The sequence below is a fragment of the Lampris incognitus genome, chromosome 4 (genome assembly GCF_029633865.1).
Source record: "Lampris incognitus isolate fLamInc1 chromosome 4, fLamInc1.hap2, whole genome shotgun sequence".
NCBI classification, from domain to species: domain Eukaryota; kingdom Metazoa; phylum Chordata; class Actinopteri; order Lampriformes; family Lampridae; genus Lampris; species Lampris incognitus.
In genome coordinates this window covers 44,250,425-44,272,654 of record NC_079214.1, presented here as the reverse complement: position 1 = coordinate 44,272,654, position 22,230 = coordinate 44,250,425, and the positions used below count along the sequence as shown (strand labels likewise).

The window sequence follows — 22,230 nt, the reverse complement described above, 5'->3', positions numbered from 1 at the left end:
GTGGTCCGGGGAGGGACAAACCACAAACCGGCGACAGGGTGTAGGGCGCCCAAGGCTCATCGATGCATGAGGATAATGAAGGCTATCCCGTATGGTCTGAACTGACAGAAGGTCTACTGTGGCACAAGTCACAGAAAAATGTAATGATGGTTACAGAAGGAACGTGTCACAATTCACAGTGCATCACACTGCATCCGTACCCTGCTGCATATGGGGCGGCATAGCCGCAGACCCATCAGGGTGCCCATGAAGACTCCCATCCACCTTTGAAAGTGCCTACAATGGGTACACGAGCGTCGGAACTGGACCTTGGACTGGTGGAAAAAGGTCACCTGGTCTGATGAGTCCTGTTTTCTTTTAGACCATGTGGCTGGTACGTGTGCGCCATTCACCTGGGGAAATCATGGCACCAGGATGCACTGTGGGAAGATGACAAGCCGGTGGAGGGAGTGCGAGGCTCTGGGCAATGTTTTGCCGGGAAACCCTGGGTCCAGTCATTCATGTGGATGTCAGTTTGACTGGTGCCAACCTCCTAAACATTGTTGCAGAACAGGCACACCCCTTCTTGGTAATGGTGTAACCTGATGGCAGTGTCCTCTTTCAACAGGATAACGTGCCCTGCCACACTGCACACATTATTCGGGACTGGTTTGAGGAACATGGAGAAGTGTTCAAGGTGTTGCCCTTGCCTCCAAATTCTCCAGAAGATCTCAGTTTGATTGAGCATTGTGGGATGTGTTGGACTAACAAATCCGATCCATGGCGGCCCCACCTCATGACTTAGAGGAATTTAAGGACGTACTGCTAATGTTTTGGTGCCAGATACCACAGGACACCTTCAGGGGACTTGTAGAGTCCATGCCTTGGTGGGTCGGTGCTGTTTTGGCAGCACATGGAGGCCCAACAGCATATTAGGCAGGTGGTCATAATGCTTTGGCTCATCAGTGTATGTTCCTGTCTTTGTGTGTATGTCCCAACAATTGTGCGTCCGGCAGGCCTCAGATGCATTTGAGTATGTGATTGTTTTCAGAAGTTCCAATGTTAAGCCCTTGAAAGCCAGAGCTGGAGAGAAGCAGTAGAGCGGGTGAAGGAGTGGGGTGGGATGGGGTTAGGTTGGGGGGCTGAAATGAAAGAATACAGATTGCAATCGGCCACAGAAGAGAGCATCTGCCCTCTCTGATGAATCATGACTGACCTTAATCTGCTTATCCTGACACAATGCTAACAGTACCACCCTCCTCCTTGCTGTCTCTCCCTCTCTCTCTCTCTCTCTCTCTCTCTCTCTCTCTCTCTCTCTCTCTCTCTCTCTCTCTCTCTCTCTCTCTCTCTCTCTCTCTCTCTCTCTCTATTTCCTTCTTTTTTTGTGGTTATTGTTATGTATTCAGTCTTAAAGGTGGCTGTGAGGAGTGCTAGCTCTATCCCACCCTGTGCCAAATGTCCATCTGGAAATGAATGCAGTTAACATGCCCTGAACTGGCTAGATATTATTTACCCAGCAGCAACATTACGACAAGCTAAAAAGATTCACTCTTGCCAATAGCATGATCTAATGGGAGGTCACCCGAGGCCTGGGGCAGGAAGAGACCACCAAAATTACACGCTTGCTTGCTGTCAGTCCATCGAGTCCAATCATGACACCCCTCCTCATTTGTTAACGATGTGTTCTTTGATCTGTAGAGTCCAATTCATGATCCACAAGTATTATTGCATAATGGGTCATATGAAGTCTGAGTTAGTGGGGGCGGGCATGGTCGTGTGTCTTCTTAGTCTTCTCTGCTGTTTATTTTTCACATTCCTCTCAATTTTCAGCTGTTCTATACCTCTGAGGTAGATCTCCTGCCAGTTGGAACGGTTGATGGCAGCTTGCTCCAGTCTCAAGGGGTCAATAAAGCACTTCTTTAGCAATGTTTTTAACTGGTCTTTGTATTGCTTCTTCTGACCACCTGTGGACCAGCTGCACAGATGAAGCTGTCCGTACAGGACTTGATGTGGCAGGCATTCTTGAGGCATCCTGGTGACATGCCCAAGCCAGCATAGTTGGTGTTCAGTGACTGTGACTTCTATGCTCTTGCAGTTTGTCCTAGCAAGAATCTCAGCATGAGGAACACGGTCACACCACATGATCCCCATGATTTGCTGCAGACACCTTATGTGGAACTGCCCCAGCATCCTTAGGTGGTGGCTGTATGTGACCCAGGCTTCACAGCTGTATAGGAGAGTTGTGATGCACACGGCTTTGTAAATGACAATTTTGGTGTGCAGATGTTTGTTTCGGAAGACCTTACGTCGGAGTTTGCTGGAGGCTACAGAGTTTATTTCTATTATGAGTTTCATGATCAGTGTTGCAGCCCTCAGAAAGGATGCTGTCCAGGCATTTGAAAGATGGAGCAACTGAGAATAGTGGTTGGTGTTCTATAGTGAAGACAGGCATACTGGGCGGGGGGGCTGGACCTCCATTGGCATAACATCTCAGTCTCGGTGGTGTTGACTGATAGGCAACACAAAGTGCGGTAAGGATGGTTTGCAGGTCTTCTGGTTTGTGAGCTATGAGCGCAGTCATCAGCGTACTGCAGCTCAAGGATCTGCACTGAGTACAACTTGGTTGTTGCCTGGAACCTTCGGATGTTGAAAAGGTTTCCATCTAGCCTAAAGTCTATTGTGATCCCTCCACTGTCTTCCAGATCTTTATGAAAAAGTTTTGTGACACATAGGAGGTAAATGTTGAAGAGTGCAGGTGCCAGCACACACCCCTGCCTCACTCCAGTGCATACATTAAAGGGCACAGATTCCTTTCCTCCTATGGCCACCTGTGCCACCATCCCATCATTGAACTGTGATAGAATGTTCACAAATTTGCTTGGATAGCCAAACTTTCTCAGGATTTTCCAAAGTAGCTCTCGATTCACAGTGTCAAAAGCTTTGGAGAGGTGGACAAAAGCCATGAAAAGGTCATGATGTTGTTCGCGGCACTTTTCTTTTAGCTGTCTTACTGTGAAAATCATATCCACAGTACTCCTTTTCTTCCTGAAATGGCACTGACTCTGGCAGCAGATGTTCTGTCAAAGGGCAGGAAGAGACCACCAAAATTACACACACACATGCGCCCGCGCGCACACACACACACACACACACACACACACACACACACATACACACACACACACACACACACACACACACACACACACACACACACACACACACACACACACACACACACACACACACACACACACACATGTTTACTTAGGTCACTTTTGGGGACATTACATAGACTTACATTTATTTATTGGAGACTTGCCTTAACGATAACCACTATTTGCCTAACTCTAACCCAAAGCTAACCCTAACCTTAACCACTGACCCAAAAATAAGCTTTTCTCATTTGGGGACACAGCTTTTGTCCCCAATGTAATTTAGTTTAAACATTTATTTGGGAAGGGACAATGTGCATTAATCAACAGTCGAAACAAATGTAAATGTACCTGAGATAGCTAATAGGCTAGTTTCCATTGGCAGTCCCTTTGTCTGATGTTGTTAGGCAAATTAAATTGTTAGCAATTGGACAAGCTGTCCCCAGTTAACTGGTCTTTAATCTGAAATGTAGGTTAAGTCAGAACTCTCTCTCTCTCTCTCTCTCTCTCTCTCTCTCTCTCTCTCTCTCTCTCTCTCTCTCTCTCTCTCTCTCTCTCTCTCTCTCTCTCTCTCTCTCTCTCTCTCTCTCTCTCTCTTTCTTTCTCTTTGAATCGGTCTTGATTCTATGATGGAAGTTGAACTCTTTGTGCATGATAATATAAAGAATTGACTATGTTTGATGATGTCATTGTTCATTGTTTAAGCTTGTTTTTTCGTTAAATAAGGAGCTGTTGTAAATTTCTTCCCTTACTTCCCTGGAGCTGCCAGGGAAGAGGAAAAGAGGAAGGCCAAAGAGGAGGTTAATGGATGTGATGAGGGAAGACATACAGGTGGCTGGTGTGACAGAGGAAGATGCAGAGGACAGGAAGAAATGGAAACAGATGATTCGCTGTGGCGACCCCTAATGGGAGCAGCCAAAAGTAGTAGTAGAAAGCTGTTGTAAATTCAAATCAAAATTCTCTCTCTCTCTCTCTCTCTCTCTCTCTCTCTCTCTCTCTCTCTCTCTCTCTCTCTCTCTCTCTCTCTCTCTCTCTCTCACACACACACACACACACACATGCACAAATGTATATATCTCTTTTTTATGCATGCTCAATAATCAAGTTAAGAAAATCAAAGAAAGTTGAATCTGGATACGTTTATTGACAGAAACGTTTCATCACTCATCTAAGTGTCCTCTTCAGTCTAAACTGACAGCAGGTATCCCCACCGTTATAAACAATACAGTTGTATGAGGACCGAAACCAATGATCAGTTTCATATGCAAATATGGGCGTGACCATTAACTAGAGTTACAATGGCCATTTGTACTAACAGAGGATTTGGGAATGGTTGCAATCACAGCATATTAAGATGGCGACAGATGTACTCTTACCCCCCTCCCCTTTCCCTCCTCAATTCAGAGATGGTCAGTCCCTCTTCACATAGATGGCCTCTTTGACTTCCTGTATGCAAATGTCAGGTCAAGTCAAACTTTATTTATATAGCACATTTCATACACAGGGCAACACAATGTGCTTTACATAAAGCACATTGTGTTGCCCTGTGTGTGTGTGTGTGTGTGTGTGTGTGTGTGTGTGTATGTGTGTGTGTGTGTGTGTGTGTGTGTGTGTGTGTGTGTGTGTGTGTGTGTGTGTGTAAGCCAGTGTGTGTGTACATACACACAGAGTGTTGTGATGCGTCTAGTGCAGCAGTGTGTAGTTGGAGGGAAGGTGCACGTGTTCTTCCAACCCGCTTGTGTCCTTCCTGGCCTTAGCTTGCTGCCGCTGGCTAGCCTTTGTGGCGAATAGGGAAGCATCCTAGCGTGTAAGCCTTCCCTTGCCAGTACATAGCCTCTCCTTCACCAAGACTCCTGCCAGGCCTCCCCGTGGCCACACATGGTAACTGGGGTCTTGCGGCCCCAGGCTAACTTGGCAGGGGATCTCGGAGCAGCAGTGGGCCCCAGAGATATGGTGTGCAGGCCCACCCTGGTGGACACACCCTGGCACCTATCAACCACTGCCCCGCTGCCTTGTGGGTGAGTCTGGAAGACATAAGGCTAAGGGAGCTTACCCCAACAGAAAAGCAAGCTGTGGCGGCACGCTTCGAGGCGGTTTCCAAAAAACTGGATTTCCGGCAGCCCCCTGCAGTTGTGTGGAGGTGCCGGTCGTCTAGGGATCCCCCTTGCCATCGGAACCATCTCCTCTACAATCAAGTCATGTGGCGTTGGGAGAAGCGCACCCCCCATGCCACTTTAAAAGCCATCTCTGCGCAGGTATCTTCTGCTATCTGAGTCCTCAAAGGACCCACAAATAGAAGAAGATGGTCATCATCGGGCACGATGGACAACCAGCAAGCAAGCAAAGCCAGTGATTAAAATAAATTCTTTAATGGACAGTACAAGCCTATTTCATGCAATCAACCATCAGCTGTCTGTATATAGTATATAATCCAGTGAGTCAAGTAAATTCTTTATGAGACATAACTAATTTACTTGACTCACTGGATTATTTTGCTCCTTATTTGTTGAGCACTTTCCCCACCGTTGAGTGTTTCTTTAAATAACGTTTTAAATATATTGTTATTTGAAATGGCTGAGCATCACAGCAAGCAAATGTTATCAAATAGTCAGAGCAAAGTCAGAATGCTGCGCCTTCCCTTTCCTCTTGTCTCCTTTTTTATCCATCCCTCCTCTCTTTAACTTTATCGTGCAGAGTAGAACAGATCTTTTCATGTTCTTGAGAATGGATTTGTGTCGCTTCGTAAAATGCCTTGGCATTTATTTCCTGATAAACCATATGGGGCAGTCGACAGCAGCAAGTGCATCGCTGTTGTTTCACTGTGAATGAATTGCTCAACAGACTCCTCTTCTTTGCTCTCCTCTTCTCTTCTCTGCACTCCTCTCCTCTCCTCCCCTTTCCTTTTCTCTCCTCTCTTCTTCTCTCCTCCCCCTCTTCTCTTGTATCTTCTCCTTTCCTCTTCTCCTCTCTCCTCTCCTCTCCTCTTCTCTGGTCTCTTCTCCTTTCCTCTTCTCCTCTCTCCTCTCCTCTTCTCTGGTCTCCTTTCCTCTCCTCTCTTCCTCCCCTCTCTTCGTGCCTCCTTTCCGCCTTCCCTCTTTTCTCCTCTCCCCTGTCCTCTCCCCTACTCTGCTCTCTTCTCGTCTCCTCTCCTCTTCCTCTCCCGTCTTCTCCTCTTCTCTCTTTTCATCTCTTCTGTGTGTCCTTTTCTCTCTTCTTCACACTTTTCCTTTCCTTTCCTCTCTCCTTTCCTCTTTTCTCCTCCCCCTCTTCTTATCCCCTCTGTTTGCCTCTTTTCCCCCCTCTCCTCTGCTCTCTTCTCCTCTCCTTTCCTCTCCTCCTCTTTCCTCTTCTCTCCTCCCCTCTCTTCTCTCTTCTTCTTTCTTATCCTGTGCTTCCTCTTTTCTCTTCTCCTCTCCTTTTCTCTCTCTCTTCTTTCCTCCCCTCTCCTCTCCTTTCCTTTCCCCTCCTCTTCTTTCCTCTCCTCTCTCTTCTCTTTCCGCTCATTTCCTTTCCTCTTTTCTCCTTTCTTCTCTTCTTCTCTTTTTCTCTTCTACTCTTGTCTTCTCTCTTTTCCTCTCTCCATACTAGCAACAGATGGCAGTTTGATTATGGGGCGGATGTTCCAATCTATCACCCTTCGTGCCCCTGAGCTCTGTATCGTGTTTCAATTAAATAGGAATTTGGAAACAGCGTTGTACCCAAGTCAATCCTCATAATTCATTAAGAGAAGCTGCAACACATGGAGCCATTGAGTCAGTAAGACAGGCGAAGACTATGATGCGAAGACTATTGGCATTATTCAAGTGAGTTTAGACACCAAACAGGTTTGGAGAATGTTAGAGAAATATTGACCTACCCTTCAAGATCAATGTCTGTGTGTGTGTGTGTGTGTGTGTGTGTGTTGATGCTTGTGTCTGTGTACAGTATATGTGTGTGTTTGCAGCTGTGCTTGCCTGTTTACATGAAAGTGTGCACCATAGATGTTCACAAGTCTTTAAATACAAGTCTAAGTCAAGTCTCAAGTCTATGACTAAATGACTATTCATAAATCACTGATGAGTTGCAAGTTTAGTCTGATTTTATGCAACTTAAACCTGACTTAAGTACAAGTTGCAAACTTGAGTCCCCATCTCTGGTATGAAGTCTCTCGGCCATGGTTTTATTCAACAGGGATTTTGGCCATAGTAGGTATTTGTGTTTGTGTATATAGATGTGGAGAGGCGTGTGTTTGATACATGCTAAATCAGTCATTCAGTAGATGAGTGAGTCAGTCAGTTTGTGTGTTTAGGTGTTGCCATGGCAAAATTCTCTCACTATGAGCCCAAGTGTTCAGGACTGTGATTCCTGAGTCATTAGCCATCTATCAAATCTTCCTAAGTAGGTCCCTCCACAAGGTCACTGTCATATGTCTCTAGCGTTATTACTTGCATCAGAACTTCCACTTCCGATGTGGGATGATGGCAGCGCAAATTCACATTTGCAGTGACCCCACCCAGTACTGATGTGGGAAGATGGCTGTGCGAATTTACGTTTGTGGCGGCCTCACCCAGTACTGACCATGCAGTGTCTTTGTCCACATCTGCATCTAAGGTTTGTCTTGGTTTGATGGCTGGGAGAGCTCGCACTGAATCGGCTGGGAGAGCGTGGTCTGCTGCATCCTGTGGGCCCAGGGACCATGGCCCTGCCCTGAGCTGCACCCAAGGAGGTAACACCAAGGGCAGTCTGGCAGAATGCAGAAGCAGGGCAGGCTAAGCTAACTGCTAGCCCATGCAGACCGGCATTTCTGATAACACAGAGGGCAGTCTGGCAGCGGCCTCGCCTGGCATTGACTGTGGTGTTTTTGGTGTCATCATGTGGAGTTCAGGGAGGTGTGTTGAGGGTGTCTGGCTGGGAGAGCTAGCGTTTGATCAACTCGGGGAGCCTGGTCTGCTGCGCCCCACCGGGCGCAGCAGACCAGACCAGCAAACAACATCATGTGACACCAACCCATTTACAGTCATTGATAAGTGATCGGCGTGTTAGGTAAGCTATTGCCTACATTTATTTGCTCAACCTAGTTGCCAAATGTTAGCACTGGAGAAATTGCATGTGTAACCCACATGATTACATGTACCCTGTGACGTATGTAAGTTCCACAAGTAGCCTCTAGGAGGCACACGAGTTACAGAGTTTAAACCATGCAAACAACCGTCGACAATAGAGAAGAGAAATACGGATATTTAGAAATACGGACAACTTTGACTATGGATACCTGAATTATTGATAATTGAACTACGGATATTTGAGCTACAGGACATTTGAACTACGACAAAAAAGATCCCTCACACGAAGCTTCCTTGGTGAGCCGCTAGCCAAAGCTAAAAAGTAAACAGCTTTCTGTGTTCCATGTAATCATAGCCATTTACGTAGGATATCTTGATTTTATCCAAAGACAGATGATCTCCCGTTGAAGGAAGAAGGAAGACTCTTTTCTCTTGTGTTTTGTACGCTGCTGGAATCCTGGTGAGATAAGAGTTTAAAATCTTGAAATCTAAAGACTGACAATTTTCCATTGGTTGCTAAGCTAACCCAGCTAAAACGTATATCTATGATCCTTAGCAGTTCCCATATGATTCAGAGCTTTAAAACCAGTCAGGACACCCGGTCCATAGGGTTTATTTGATGTAGGACTGTTAGACATTTTAATATAATAATATGCTTGTTGTTAAAAAAAAACTGTAAGCTCCAGTTGCCACTAGCCACCGAGCCAACTCGGGCTACATGGCATGCATGGAACCCATAGCAGCCAGCTAGACGTGAATTCACGTTGATAGTGCCGCAGCCTGGCTGCGATGACATTGTTTTTAACTGTTATTACAGCAATAGGCTGTTGTCATTCAGCCGCATATTAGTTATATGTAGGAAATGATTTAATTCTGAGAATTGACTCTAGATTTGGGTATTTTTATTTTGTTTGTAATTGTTTGATAGAGATTGCAATTAATAAGGAATCTGTACAATTTTGTGCAGACTGGTTTTTTAGTACCCCGAACAACCCCCCTTGCTACACCCTTTTGGAACCCTTGGATACCCCCTTTGGATTGCCCCCATCATCGCCCTGGATTTGGATTCACATCATCGCCTCTACATTAACTTGCCCCTGTGATTGTGGTAGGATCTGGACATTGCACCTTGCACAGATTGGAAGACTGAATCATTCCCCCTTTTCTTTTCTTTATTATTTTCTTTGAGTGCACTCATACTTTATTTTGGATTATTTTCTTTAATTTGTTAGTGTAGAATATGGCTGCATAAGTAATATATTAGAAGGGTATAAAATAGAATATAGATAGATATAGACAATAAATAGAATATTAGGAAGAACTTTTAAAAAGTATAATAGAGTAAAATATATATATATATATATAACACATCTAATTTAGTATTGATATTGAAATAACTTTACTTTGAACTGTTGAAATAAATTTGGTTTTTTTTTATTGTAAACTATACCCACGAGTGTGTGTGTTGTCTTTGGGGTGAGTACTAGAATCCGGTCTAGAAAAAAACCTACACCAATCTCCACTGAACTTAGACATTAGACTGTAAACTGTCCCTGCGCAAGCATAGGCCCATTCCCCTGTCGTGCAGGTTACACATGCATTTTCCTTTTTGTAATAACGACATGCCATTATCATTGGTTTTGATTTGATACCACTGGTGTTGGCTTAATACTGTTTGCTGTCATGGAAACTACCCACCATGACAATGCAACTCATAAGGAGAAATGGCAAAATTTGCCTACCATCAAATTATTTCAATAGGAGAGCATCAGATGTGTGTTTTCAGTTGCAAATAAGAAAAGCTGAATAGGAACACCACATTTTGATAAAAACAAATCCTAAATATTCAAAAAAAATTTGAAAAAAATGCTCATTTGATGTGGAAAAGTTTGCATGACAATGAAGAGTAGCTACTGGCCACTTTCCTCGTCTTTGGTCATTGTAGAAAAAGATAGGGTATAGCTTTCATGACCTAACTCTGGTAACTCCTGCACAGGAAAGTACGTTTTGAATCTCCAGTTTTCTGTCCTGGAGATTAGCATCTGTCAGCTTTTGGGCTAGCTGTTGTTGCTGAGGACGAACCATTATCGGTGCTCTTTTGATGATGTAGTCTTATTGCACACAACACTAGTTAATTGGAACACACACTAATTCATATTTTCTTTTGTCGACTTGCAAAAACTTGCTTTCATCAATTCTCTCATTTGAATCCATTCAGCTACTGTGGCTCAGATGCAGGCTGCATATCGCGATGGAAATAGGTCAAAAGATACAAGCACTGTCTCTAAAGGCTTCACTGTAATACTGTTGTATAGGCCACAGATGAAGATATTGACGTGTGTGCACTTTTGTGATGTTTGTGTGTGTTTTTACGCATGCTTGCGTGTGTATCTTTTACACATTTCTATGCTGTCCATGCATGTTATCTGTGTGTGTTTTGTATGTTTTTTTATTAATCTGTGTGTGTGTGTGTGAGAGAGAGAGAGAGAGAGAGAGAGAGAGAGAGAGAGAGAGAGAGAGAGAGAGAGAGAGAGAGAGAGAGAGAGAGAGAGAGAGAGAGAGAGAGAGAGAATGGTCTATTTGAGCATTGATCAGACACTGGGAGCAGGGATGCTGTGATAGTTGGAGTTAAGACTCCCTCTGGGAGTTAGAGAGAAGGATGGAGAGAGAGGTGGTAGTGGGGGAAACCAAGGCTTTATCAATCCATTAACAACAGTGAGACTCTTGATTAATTCACCACAGGAGGGGGAGGGCAAGTGGCCAAATGTACACAAAGTGCAGGGAGCCTCTCATACCACTGCTCCCAGTATAGTAAAACATACATAATGCATTACTTTACTTGACAAAGCTTACATGGTAATGCCCCCTCAACGATAATGAACATGGCTGGAATCCACTGTACTAATTCTGCTAGACTGCCAGAGGATGAGCTTGTGATAATTGAGGTGAGTGGGGAATGGTGTTACAGGACCAGACAAGTCGGAAGGGGATTTGGGCGAGATCATAGTAACCCAGACGGCTCAGTCTTCTGGTGTGGGTAATAATTAATCCGAAGGCTGAAGATTCAAATACCTCAAGGAGAGTAATCCTGACGTGATTTGAAGAGAGCAAGGGATTGACAAGCAAAGGCTGATCCACCAAGTGTTCAGTGTTTCAGGGAACACACTCTAACAAGCTTTTGCTTTTTTAGTTTTCAATTTTTCTGTGTCCTTGGATAGGATAGTGAGGGAAAAAAAGCAACTTGTAAAGGGTGGAGAAATGGAGGGAATACTGTGAAGGCCCTGAATTTGAACTCAAGATGCCATGGTTGGCCTGAGCCCACACTGTCTGCGTCTGTCTGGTTACCAGGATGGGTCAGGCTTTTGCTTTTTACTGGCTAGACAAAAGGGCAAAAATGCACACACACACACACACACACACACACACACACACACACACACACACACACACACACACACACACACACACACACACACACACATACGCACACACATGCAATGGTGCAGCTGGGGCCCCAGCACTCGTGTTATTTTCCTGCATTTTGTGTGCATGTCACGGCACCTTCCCCTCCCCTCTCTCACCCACCACTTTATTACTACACATTAACACACCATATGGGTCATAATCAAACATAATACACGTGGTTGTCGCCCCTCACAAGAGAGTGTACTGAGGATGAATAGTTGCTTACCTTGTACATGTGTCTCATTACCGTCTAACATGCTTTGCTGTGTACATGTGCTGGTATATGGCTGTAAATGTGTGTAATATCAATGTACAATGAATGAGGATAGCAACTCTGGCTGCAGAATATGTCTCCCCCCCCCCTGCTTTTGGCACACAGCATCCCCCTTCCTCTGTGTAAATCCTAACCAGAGAGAAGCTTCAAGACTAAGGTTTTTTGGCACATCTGAGGCTGGAAAGTGCCCAAGACTAGCGAGATAGAGATTAGCAAAAAAAGAAGCCGAGAAAGGAAAAGTAGCAGGATGAAAAGCTCGAGACCAAAGAAAGAAAGAACGTGACGTACATTTTTGTTACAAGTCCAAATGTAACTGGGAACCACTCTGTCATACTTTCAGTTTCCCCCTTCTCTCTTTTCCATTTGGGTGAGTGGTTGCAGGATGAGAGAGATAGAGGGAGAAGTCAGTGTGACAGAGGCTGGTTTGGGGAAAGCACTGGGCCAAAGATTAAAGGGATTTCTTTGATTATTTATTTCCTGCCAGCCTCTGCTCGGCCGTGACTGAGCTTTGAAGATTGGCAGCTTTGATGGGAATGAAATTTCATTTTTCCGGTCTCTTCCATTGTGTATCTGGCCTCTTAGACCCGTTATATCGCCCCCACATTGAGAAACCAGTTGTCGACTCAGCGTTTATGCTGATTGGTCAACAAAGGGGGGGCAGAGTTAGACTCCCGATGTCAGACCTATCTCATGAATGGATCACCTTGCCTCTCCAAAATGTGGATGCATGAGGGCTAGATAGTTGAGATGCAATGCAGCAGATTTGCAAGTAACAGCAGTAGCTGAGAAGAAGTCATACATCTTGAAATGCTGAGTCACTTCTGTGACAACTGCCATCATATGCTTGCATGTTTCCCGATGCACAGTACCTTGTGTTACCTAACCCAGTGCTCTGTCATTTGGCTTCTTTAACACTACAAACTCTACCATTCGCCACTGAGGCCATCTTATTGAACAGGCCCACCTTTTTGAAAATCACTGCTGATCAGAGGGAGGCTAGACTCAATCTTATGATAGGTTAGAATAGTATACTTGCAGGAAGTCTGGCTGGCATGTTCATGCAGCAGAATGGCAAAATATCTCACAGGAAAGCGATGCCGGACAAACTGCTTATAAGTCCCCTGTGTTCTAATGCTGCCAGTACAGCTTAAAGCCCTATAGGTGATGGAAATCCTCAATCAATAGGACATATCAGCAAAGGATTAGTTTCATTAGCTGAAACAGACATTCCCTCTGGTCTGCCCGCTGTGTCTAGCCCATTGATTTTGACAGTGATGAGTACACTGTATCAGCTGGGCAGTGTATTTAAATCTGATGCTTCAGCTTCAGGAAAGGGATTTTGTTGGGGCTGTTTGATTGGCTGACGAGTCAGTAGCAACTAAAATTTGTTTAACTGAACTCTTTTCTATTTGATCTAGTGACACTGTTAAAGTACTGAGAAGAAATACAATAAGATGAGATATACCTTGTTAATCTTAATTGAATTTGCAGGGCATAACAGTAGCAGTGTCTTTAAATAGTGCAAAAACAAACAAACAAATGCAGTGCACAAAGAGAAATTTAAGCCTGACAAATGATTTCAGTGATGTGGTGGCCCCTGTTTTCCATTGTGGTATTCAGGCTCGGTACGGCAGTTTAAATTCAGTTTATTTCCCAGAGGCGCAAAATGAAAAATGCTGTAGACAACACTGGCCACATTTACATTGACTTGGCTGTAGGCAGCACTAAGACATTTACTGTTCATAACCTCTGCTTAGTTCATGATATTTACCTGCTACCGCTACTATACATTGTACTTTTGGGGGGAAAATATGAAAGCTCCTTTACTTTAAAGCTTTACTTGTTAATTTAAATCTGTGCCATATTGAGCGATGCCTTTATTAGCAGGGTTGTTTACATTAAGTGGAGTGTGATCTTCGATTTGTCTAATAATTATAAAATTACATGACAGGCACTTTCAACCCAGCAAGCTGATTGATCAAATCCACATCTTACCAATACCAATTATCTTCATAATTAGCTGTGCTATGCCACTTCCAGCAGTATCTGTTTCTTGTTTTTCAGCTGACACCTACATTTATCAGCTGTCATAAGTTATTGGAAAATTAAATTTCCATCACTGATTTGGCATTTCTATTCAGTTTTTCTGATTCATAACCTAACTAAATTTGAGAGTAATTTGTAAATATAATGTGCTTGAACCACCCAAGGCTTGCTCATAGTGAGGTGCTCTTATATTGGTGTTGTCCTGGTGCTGCATGCAACAACCATATATGATTTTGGGGCGCATACAAACCATATATCAGACCACATATCAATTAAAAAGACTTTATTTACACAGTACATTTTACACATCAGACTGCACTGTGTTTTACATGGCCATGGGTTAAAGGTGAGAAAGAAAAGATACAGAAAAGCATTGAACTCAGCCCATACATAGAGTGTATGTGAGTGTTACCTGGGGCAGCGAACAGAAGCTGCAGTAAAGCAGTTGACTAGAACTGACCCGGTGTGAATAAGTGGCAGTCTGACATGTGCATTTTGCTAATACAAATGTCAGTTGTGAAGGTCTGTTTTTGCGTGACAGAAAACATATTGCGTTGAAGACTTAGGTGGACCTACTACATTGAGTCAAACCAAAAGAGTCTTCAGACCTCTTCTTCAAGACAGAGCATGATGTTTTTGTGTTGGGTATCTAAACCTGGACCTTTTTAAATGAATCAAACTTGGAGTTAAATGCTCGAGCCTTTGAGTCAGTGGCTGAGAACGGAATTGGTGTGGAAGTTGCCTCTGGGCACTCGGTAAGGTTAACATAGCAATAAGCATAGGAAATATAGCAGCACTGGGTATGTGTGTGTTTTGTTATATGTGGCTGGGTGTGTGTGTGTCTGTGATATGTGTGCGTTTGTTGTGTGTGCTGCATGTGTGTAACTGCTTGTGTGCGGTGCACATACTTAAGCTTATGGTGGGTGTGTGTATGTGGTTTTGTCTGTTTCCACTGACAGACAAAGCTGCATATCCTCTCATGCTCATATAGCGGTCAAAGAAGAGTGTGAGCAGTTGCATCTTTTTCACTCTAAGGATATTTATTTGTCTTCTTCTATATCTGCCCATCTGTATATTTTTCTCCTATCTTAGGCCATCTCTGTATCTCTGACTATCTCTAAGTGAAATAGTTGACTGGATCAGAAGTTGAAGTTGTTCTTATCACCTTCTTTTCACATGCATTTTAATCTGACTCTCTCCCTCTCTCTCTCTCTCTCTCTCTCTCTCTCTCTCTCTCTCTCTCTCTCTCTCTCTCTCTCGCTCGCTCTCTCTTTCTCTCACACACACTCTTCCAGGTGGAACGAGAGATAGCCATCCTGAAACTCATAGAACATCCCCATGTTTTAAAGCTGCATGACGTATATGAAAATAAGAAATATCTGTAAGTACATTTGTCCTCATTGCTTCACAAACAGAGATGTCCTACACTGTTTTCAGCCCCGTCACTGTCTCGACATTATTTCGGCCTGTGAGGCCAATGATATTAGACCAGCGACACAGCAATGCTAGTAACTACCTTATTACAAAATGATCAGCTGTAGCCGTGTGGTGACTATGGTTAACACTGGGAAATACACTCACCGGCCACTTTATTAGGCACACCTGTCCAACTGCTCGTTAACGCAAATTTCTAATCAGCCAATCACATTGCAGCAACTCAATGCATTTAGGCATGTAGACATGGTCAAGACGATCTGCTGCAGTTCAAACCGAGCATCAGAATGGGGAAGAAAGGAGATTTAAGTGACTTTGAACGTGGCATGGTTGTTGGTGCCAGACGGGCTGGTCTGAGTATTTCAGAAACTGCTGATCTACTGGGATTTTCACGCACAACCATCTCTAGGGTTTACAGAGAATGGCCCGAAAAAGAGAAAATATCCGGTGAGCGGCAGTTCTGTGGGCGAAAATGCCTTGTTGATGCCAGAGGTCAGAGGAGAATGGCCAGACTGGTTCGAGCTGATAGAAAGGCAACAGTAGCTCAAATAACCACTCATTACAACTGAGGTATGCAGAAGAGCATCTCTGAACGCACAACACGTCGAACCTTGAGGCAGATGGGCTACAGCAGCAGAAGACCACACCGGGTGCCATTCCTGTTAGCGAAGAACAGGAAACTGAGGCTACAATTCGCACAGGCTCACCAAAATTGGACAATAGAAGATTGGAAAAAACGTTGCCTGGTCTGATGAGTCTCGATTTCTGCTGCGACATTCGGATGGTAGGGTCAGAATTTGGCGTCAACAACATGAAAGCATGGATCCATCCTGCCTTGTATCAACGATTCAGGCTGGTGGTGGTGGTGTAATGGTGTGGGGGATATTTTCTTGGCACACTTTGGGCCCCTTAGTACCAATTGAGCATCGTGTCAACGCCACAGCGTACCTGAGTATTGTTGCTGACCATGTCCATCCCTTTATGACCACAGTGTTCCCATATTCTGATGGCTACTTCCAGCAGGATAACGCGCCATGTCATAAAGCTCGAATCATCTCAGACTGGTTTCTTGAACATGAAAATGAGTTCACTGTACTCAAATGGCCTCCACAGTCACCAGATCTCAATCCAATAGAGCACCTTTGGGATGTGGTGGACCGGGAGATTCGCATCATGGATGTGCAGCTGACAAATCTGCAGCAACTGCGTGATGCTATCATGTCAATATGGACCAAACTCTCTGAGGAATGTTTCCAGTACCTTGTTGAATCTATGCCACGAAGGATTAAGGCAGTTCTGAAGGCAAAAGGGGGTCCAACCCGATACTAGCAAGGTGTACCTAATAAAGTGGCCAGTGAGTGTATATTTCAGGTCATGGAAAATGATTGGACTATGACATCATAGTCGTAACTATCAATTCATCTGGATTTTATAGATGTATATATATGATTTGATTGATACAAATGAATGGTCATTTAAGATATGGATTAGCAACAAAAGTAGTTTTATGGTAATTTTATCTGTTCGTGAGTTTCATAGTCTGCAGACAAACCTTTAAAATTGAGGGAATGGGGCGTCCAGGTAGCGTGGTGGTCTATTCCGTTGCCTACCAACACAGGGATCGCTGGTTCGAATCCCTGAGTTATCTCCGGCTTGGTCGGGCGTCCTACAGATACAATTGGCCGTGTCTGCAGATGGGAAGCCAGATGTGGGTATGTGTCCTGGTCACTGCACTAGTGCCTCCTCTGGTTGGTCGGGGCGCCTGTTCTGAGGGGAGGGGGAACTGGGGGGAATAGCGTGATCCTCCCACGTGCTACGTCCCCCTGGAGAAACTCCTCACTGTCAGGTGAAAAGAAGTGGCTGGCGACTCCACATGTATTGGAAGAGGCATGTGGTAGTCTGCAGCCCTCCCCGGATCGGCAGAGGGGGTGGAGCAGCAACCGGGACGGTTTGGAAGTGTGGGGTAATTGGCCAAGTACAATTAGGGAGAAAAAGGGGGAAAAATCTAAAAAAATGAAAATAAAATAAATTTGAGGGAATAGAAACTTGTGTCACAAAATGTCAGTTAACTGAATCCATGTTCTCATTCAAGTGCTGTTGACAATAGCTATGAAGAACAGGTTCAGGTTTACATGAGGAAGTTCTTCCTTGTGGCCTTTCCAGCACTGGGATTTTCATAAAGCATGTAATGTTTCTTTGGTCTCTCATTTTTATATGCAGCCCACTAGTATGGAACTTTCATGTTTTTATTGCATGCATTAATCTTTTTGGTGGTTTTGCTCCAATGGCACATCTTAATGCACTGCTCAATAATTGATAAAGGCGCCGCTATCAAGTCGAGCGGGAATTTGTTTTCCTAATGCCCCGATGACGGGGACAAATGGTCACCATGGATACGAAGTGTTCCGGCTCTGAAATTATTATTTTTTTGTGCTCACAAATCATACATGAATGTGTTTCTAATTTGAATATCCTTGACAGGTAAAACGCTTGAGTTAATCCCTTAATCTGCTAATAAATCAAGGCAGTGGTTGAGGTGGGCGTGGGCAGGGGGCAGGGGGTGTCTGACATCGAGAAGAGCGCAAGTTGCCACACAGATTTGGAATCCGCACTGTCTCCCTTATAAATGGATAGTGGAGATGAATACATTTATCATCGCTGTCACAGTGGACACACACATACACACACACGGTTTGGGGATTTTCTCCTGGATTTTCATAATGCAATCTTGTAGTATTGTCATAAAAATATGCCACAGCCAAATTTTTTGCAGTTGATGATACAAATTGTTTTCATTAATCCGTCTTTCAATTTAAAAAGCAATATTTTGTTCTAGATCATTGACCTTTAAGAACTTTCTTCTTTGTTCTTATGAACATCAATGATTAAAAAAAAAACTATTCAATCAAAGACTTTTTTCCAGTATTTCAAAAAGCAGGTGAGTGCTGTGCCTTCTTATACTAAATTGGAAGTTTTCTCAGCCCAACATTTTTTCATCAGTTGGCTATAAGTCAAGACAAGCCAATTTTATTTGTATAGCCCAATATCATAAATTATAAATTTGCCTCAGTGGGCTTTACAGCAACACAACATCCTGTCCTTAGACCCTCGCATCGGATAAGCGCCATGGTTGTCCTTCTAGTTGGAAGCAAAATGTAAATGAAGCTTTTCTTTGTATGGACTGTCCTATGTGAGCCGTTTCTGGCCCCTTCCCCTCTTTTACCCATCTCCGCTAATTGCCTTGGCAGGTACCTGGTGCTAGAGCATGTGTCTGGTGGGGAGCTTTTCGACTATCTGGTCAAGAAGGGCAGGTTAACACCAAAAGAGGCCAGGAAGTTCTTCCGACAGATCATCTCCGCCTTGGACTTCTGCCACAGTCACTCCATATGGTCTGACATACTTATGTGCATTCATCACTGTCATTGTCATGTCCAGCTTTATCCAATGTGCAACAAATGTAATCACGTCACTCACATGTTCCGAAAGAGACATCATAGGCATTTCAGCACTAAAGACATATATTGCATTTCACCTTAATTTCAAATTCCATATTTTCTCTTTGTTAAGATCAAGTTTTTAACTATCAGGTTTTCTTGTCATGGGAAACAGTTACTATGGCAGGTTTGCCATACAGCATGGCCAGTTTGATGAAGGGCTTACTGTCAGCTGCTTTCAACTGTGAAATTTAAAATGGGAGGGAAGATTAGAATAAAAGGTAAAAAGGAAGCATCTGGGTAGCATAGTGGTCTATTCCATTGCCTACCACCAACATGGGGACCGCAGGTTCGAATCCCTGTGTCGGGGATTCGACAAGCATGCATTCAGCTCTTATGAGTGCTTTCAGTTTTACTGATGCATGCAGAGTAGTGTCAGGATTTCCATTAGCTGGTAATTGCCCTTTTTTTTTTTTGATTGGTAAAAACTCTCAAAAATCTACAGGTGATATTCTATCAGCCTTGGTGTCTGACAATAACTCCACTCAAAGTGGAATAAAAAAAGTGAAATGAAAAAATTTCAGTAAAACTTCTATCAAAAAATGTGGATTGTGCGTCCGGGTGACATGGCTATTCCATTGCCTACCAACATGAGGATCTCCGGTTCGAAGCCCCATGTCACCTCTGGCTTGGTCGGGCGTCCCTACAGACACAATTGGCAGTGTCTGTGGGTGGGAAGCCGGATGGGGGTATGTGTCCTGGTCACTGCACTAGTGCCTCCTCTGGTCTATTGGGGCACCTGTTTTTTTTTTCGGGGGGGGGGGGACTGTGGGGAATAGCACGCGCTACGTCCCCTTGGCAAAACTTCTCACTGTCTGGTGAAAAGAAGTAGCTGGTGACTCCACATGTATCAGAGGAGACGTGGTAGTCTGCAGCTCTCCCCAGATTGGCAGAGGAGGTAGAGCAGCGACCAGGATGGCTCAGAAGAGTGGGGTTATTGGCCGGATACAATTGGGGAGAAAAAAATGTGGATCTTCAGAAATAGTTAAGCCTGTAGGTTGGCCGATTAAAAAAAATGTATTAACATTCTCATTTTATTGTTTAGCCAGTCCACCCGTGATCAATATTTTCTACTTTTCAATATGTTTTACATTGGAGTAGCTGTGAGCTGTAAGTGTTCCTTCACTTGGCATTCCTGTTGTGTGGATGTTGAGCTTACAGGTCTTCCATTAAATAAACGGACCAGAAGCAAAATATGTGGGATTTCAGTTGATTCAAGGTTCATTTTCTGTGGCACAAGCCTTTGAGTTTTTTTAATTTTTATTTTGTATTTTTTGGGTGTTCCTCTACAGACTTATTTCTTGTCAGGTCTAGTGATTGGCTTCTTTGTTGGGGGGCCAGATCCTATGATCTGTCCTCATTTCCAAGAACACTTTATATGCAATGATGGTGGGCCACTGTGTCTGGATAGCAATAGGAGCACTTCAAAGACGGCTTCTGCCGCTGATTCTATGTGGTCAAGATAAAATACTTTCAGACATTAAAGAGCAAGATTTATGCTATGTGGTTTTTGGACAGACTAACAAGGAGATGTGCAGCTGGAGTTTGCCCATTAGGTACTGGGTTTACACTTTCCTTCAAATCACAGTGAGATTAAAAGTTGAACCTGGTGCTGCTTTAGATGCAATAAAGAGCTCTGGGCAGCCAGACCATAACTTATCTTATCCTGTCTTAGTCTTCTCTAATTAGAATTTAGTTTTCTCAATGACCCATTCTGATACAAACTCCTCTCCTCTCAATTACTGCCTCTCTATCTGCTCCTCTCTCTCTCTCTCCCTTTCTGTCTTTCCCTATCTCTTTCTCTGTTCTCTCTCTGGGTAAGCACAGTGGCCCAGTGGTTAGCGCTGTTGCCTCACAACAAAAAGGTCCTGGGTTCGAACCCCAGGCCATCCCAGGTCCTTTCTGTGTGGAGTTTGCGTGTTCTCCCCGTGTCTGCATAGGTTACCTCTGGGTGCTCCGGTTTCCTCCCACCATCAAAAAAGAAAAAAAAACATGCATGTTAGGGTTAATACTCCTGTCTGTACCCCTGAGCAAGGCAATGGAAATAAGAACTAGAGTTGGTCCCTGGGTGCTGCAGCTGCCCATTGCTCCTATACAATACAATGGGTTAAATGCAGAGAACAAATTCACTGTAACCTGTACAGTAACAAAATAAAGTGGCTTTTTCCCCTTTATCTCTATCTCACCTTCCCTCCTTGTGTGATGTCTCCCAGCCACAGAGATTTGAAGCCAGAGAACCTGTTGCTGGATGAGAAAAATAACATCAGGATAGCAGACTTCGGCATGGCGTCTCTGCAGGTCGGGGACAGCCTGCTGGAGACCAGCTGTGGGTGAGTATAAACATTTCAGTTCATTGCCCATTTAATTCAGGCAATGTCTTCACTTAGAATGAATCCATGGACATTTTTGTCATTTTTGTGTCTTTTATGTTTCACGCTATGCCCCTCTCAAGGACCATATCATATTTTTATTTATTTTAATTTTAAACCGTAACTAAGTAGTAGTTTGCAAAGCACCGATAATGTCCTGTTGTCTCTGGATGACCTGGGACTATCAGTCCAATCATACCTTAATAAAGGGGATTGATTTCAGCAATAACAGGTGCAGGTTTTATGAAACCCCTAAATACCATACAGGAGTACAGAATAAAACAAGTGGCCCATTTAATGTGATGTTAATGAAATTTATTCAATGTCGTTTAGCAGCGACTGGCGACATGTTGCCCAGGACAACAGGATGAAAACTATGTGTGTAATTAGTTTGAAGTTATCATGTTTTGACACAACTGTGTTTGCCCACCGTAAATAGACCGGGTTGGCATATATTTGCATAATTAAATATAACGTTGGCAATGATGAAGTGTATGTTTACCCAGAGAGCTGTGAATGCATCGTGCAGAGACGCGATGAGGCGCGCTCACTTTGTGTCAGGATGGTCACGCTCTGTGCTTCGGTTGTCGAGAAAATTACACATTCTGTAGATGGATAAAGCTAGTTATACTTTGATGCAGTGTTTGACTGCTGTGTGATTAATTACTTATTTAGAGGACAAAGATGTTCAACATATATTGGGATTCAATCAGTCTCTCTCCACTGTGTGCAAAATATAACATATGTTCACAAATTATAATGCTTTTATTGACTTTTGCAGATACTGGCAACTGGGACCATTTGTAATTTACAGCACTGCCCTGATCTCTGTAACACTACTTAACATTACAAATTTCCAGCTAACAGGCAATAGTGGGGTTTTTTTGTATTAGGTTGTGACATCCAGAACCTGAATTGAAGCTATTTCATATTAGGTAATGGAGGTTATCTAATACTTTCCAATGTTTTGGA

At 43.7% G+C, this 22,230-nt stretch overlaps 1 protein-coding gene across 1 annotated transcript in view; it reads left to right on the top strand.

Moving 5' to 3' along the window:
- LOC130111358 (serine/threonine-protein kinase BRSK2-like) overlaps positions 1 to 22,230 on the top strand; it is a 144,658-nt gene that overhangs the window by 91,373 nt on the left and 31,055 nt on the right. The window contains exons 3-5 of the mRNA XM_056278523.1: positions 15,257 to 15,342; positions 18,644 to 18,784; positions 21,103 to 21,219. Of these exons, the coding sequence (XP_056134498.1) occupies positions 15,257 to 15,342; positions 18,644 to 18,784; positions 21,103 to 21,219 (344 nt within the window). The remainder of the gene's footprint in view (positions 1 to 15,256; positions 15,343 to 18,643; positions 18,785 to 21,102; positions 21,220 to 22,230) is intronic.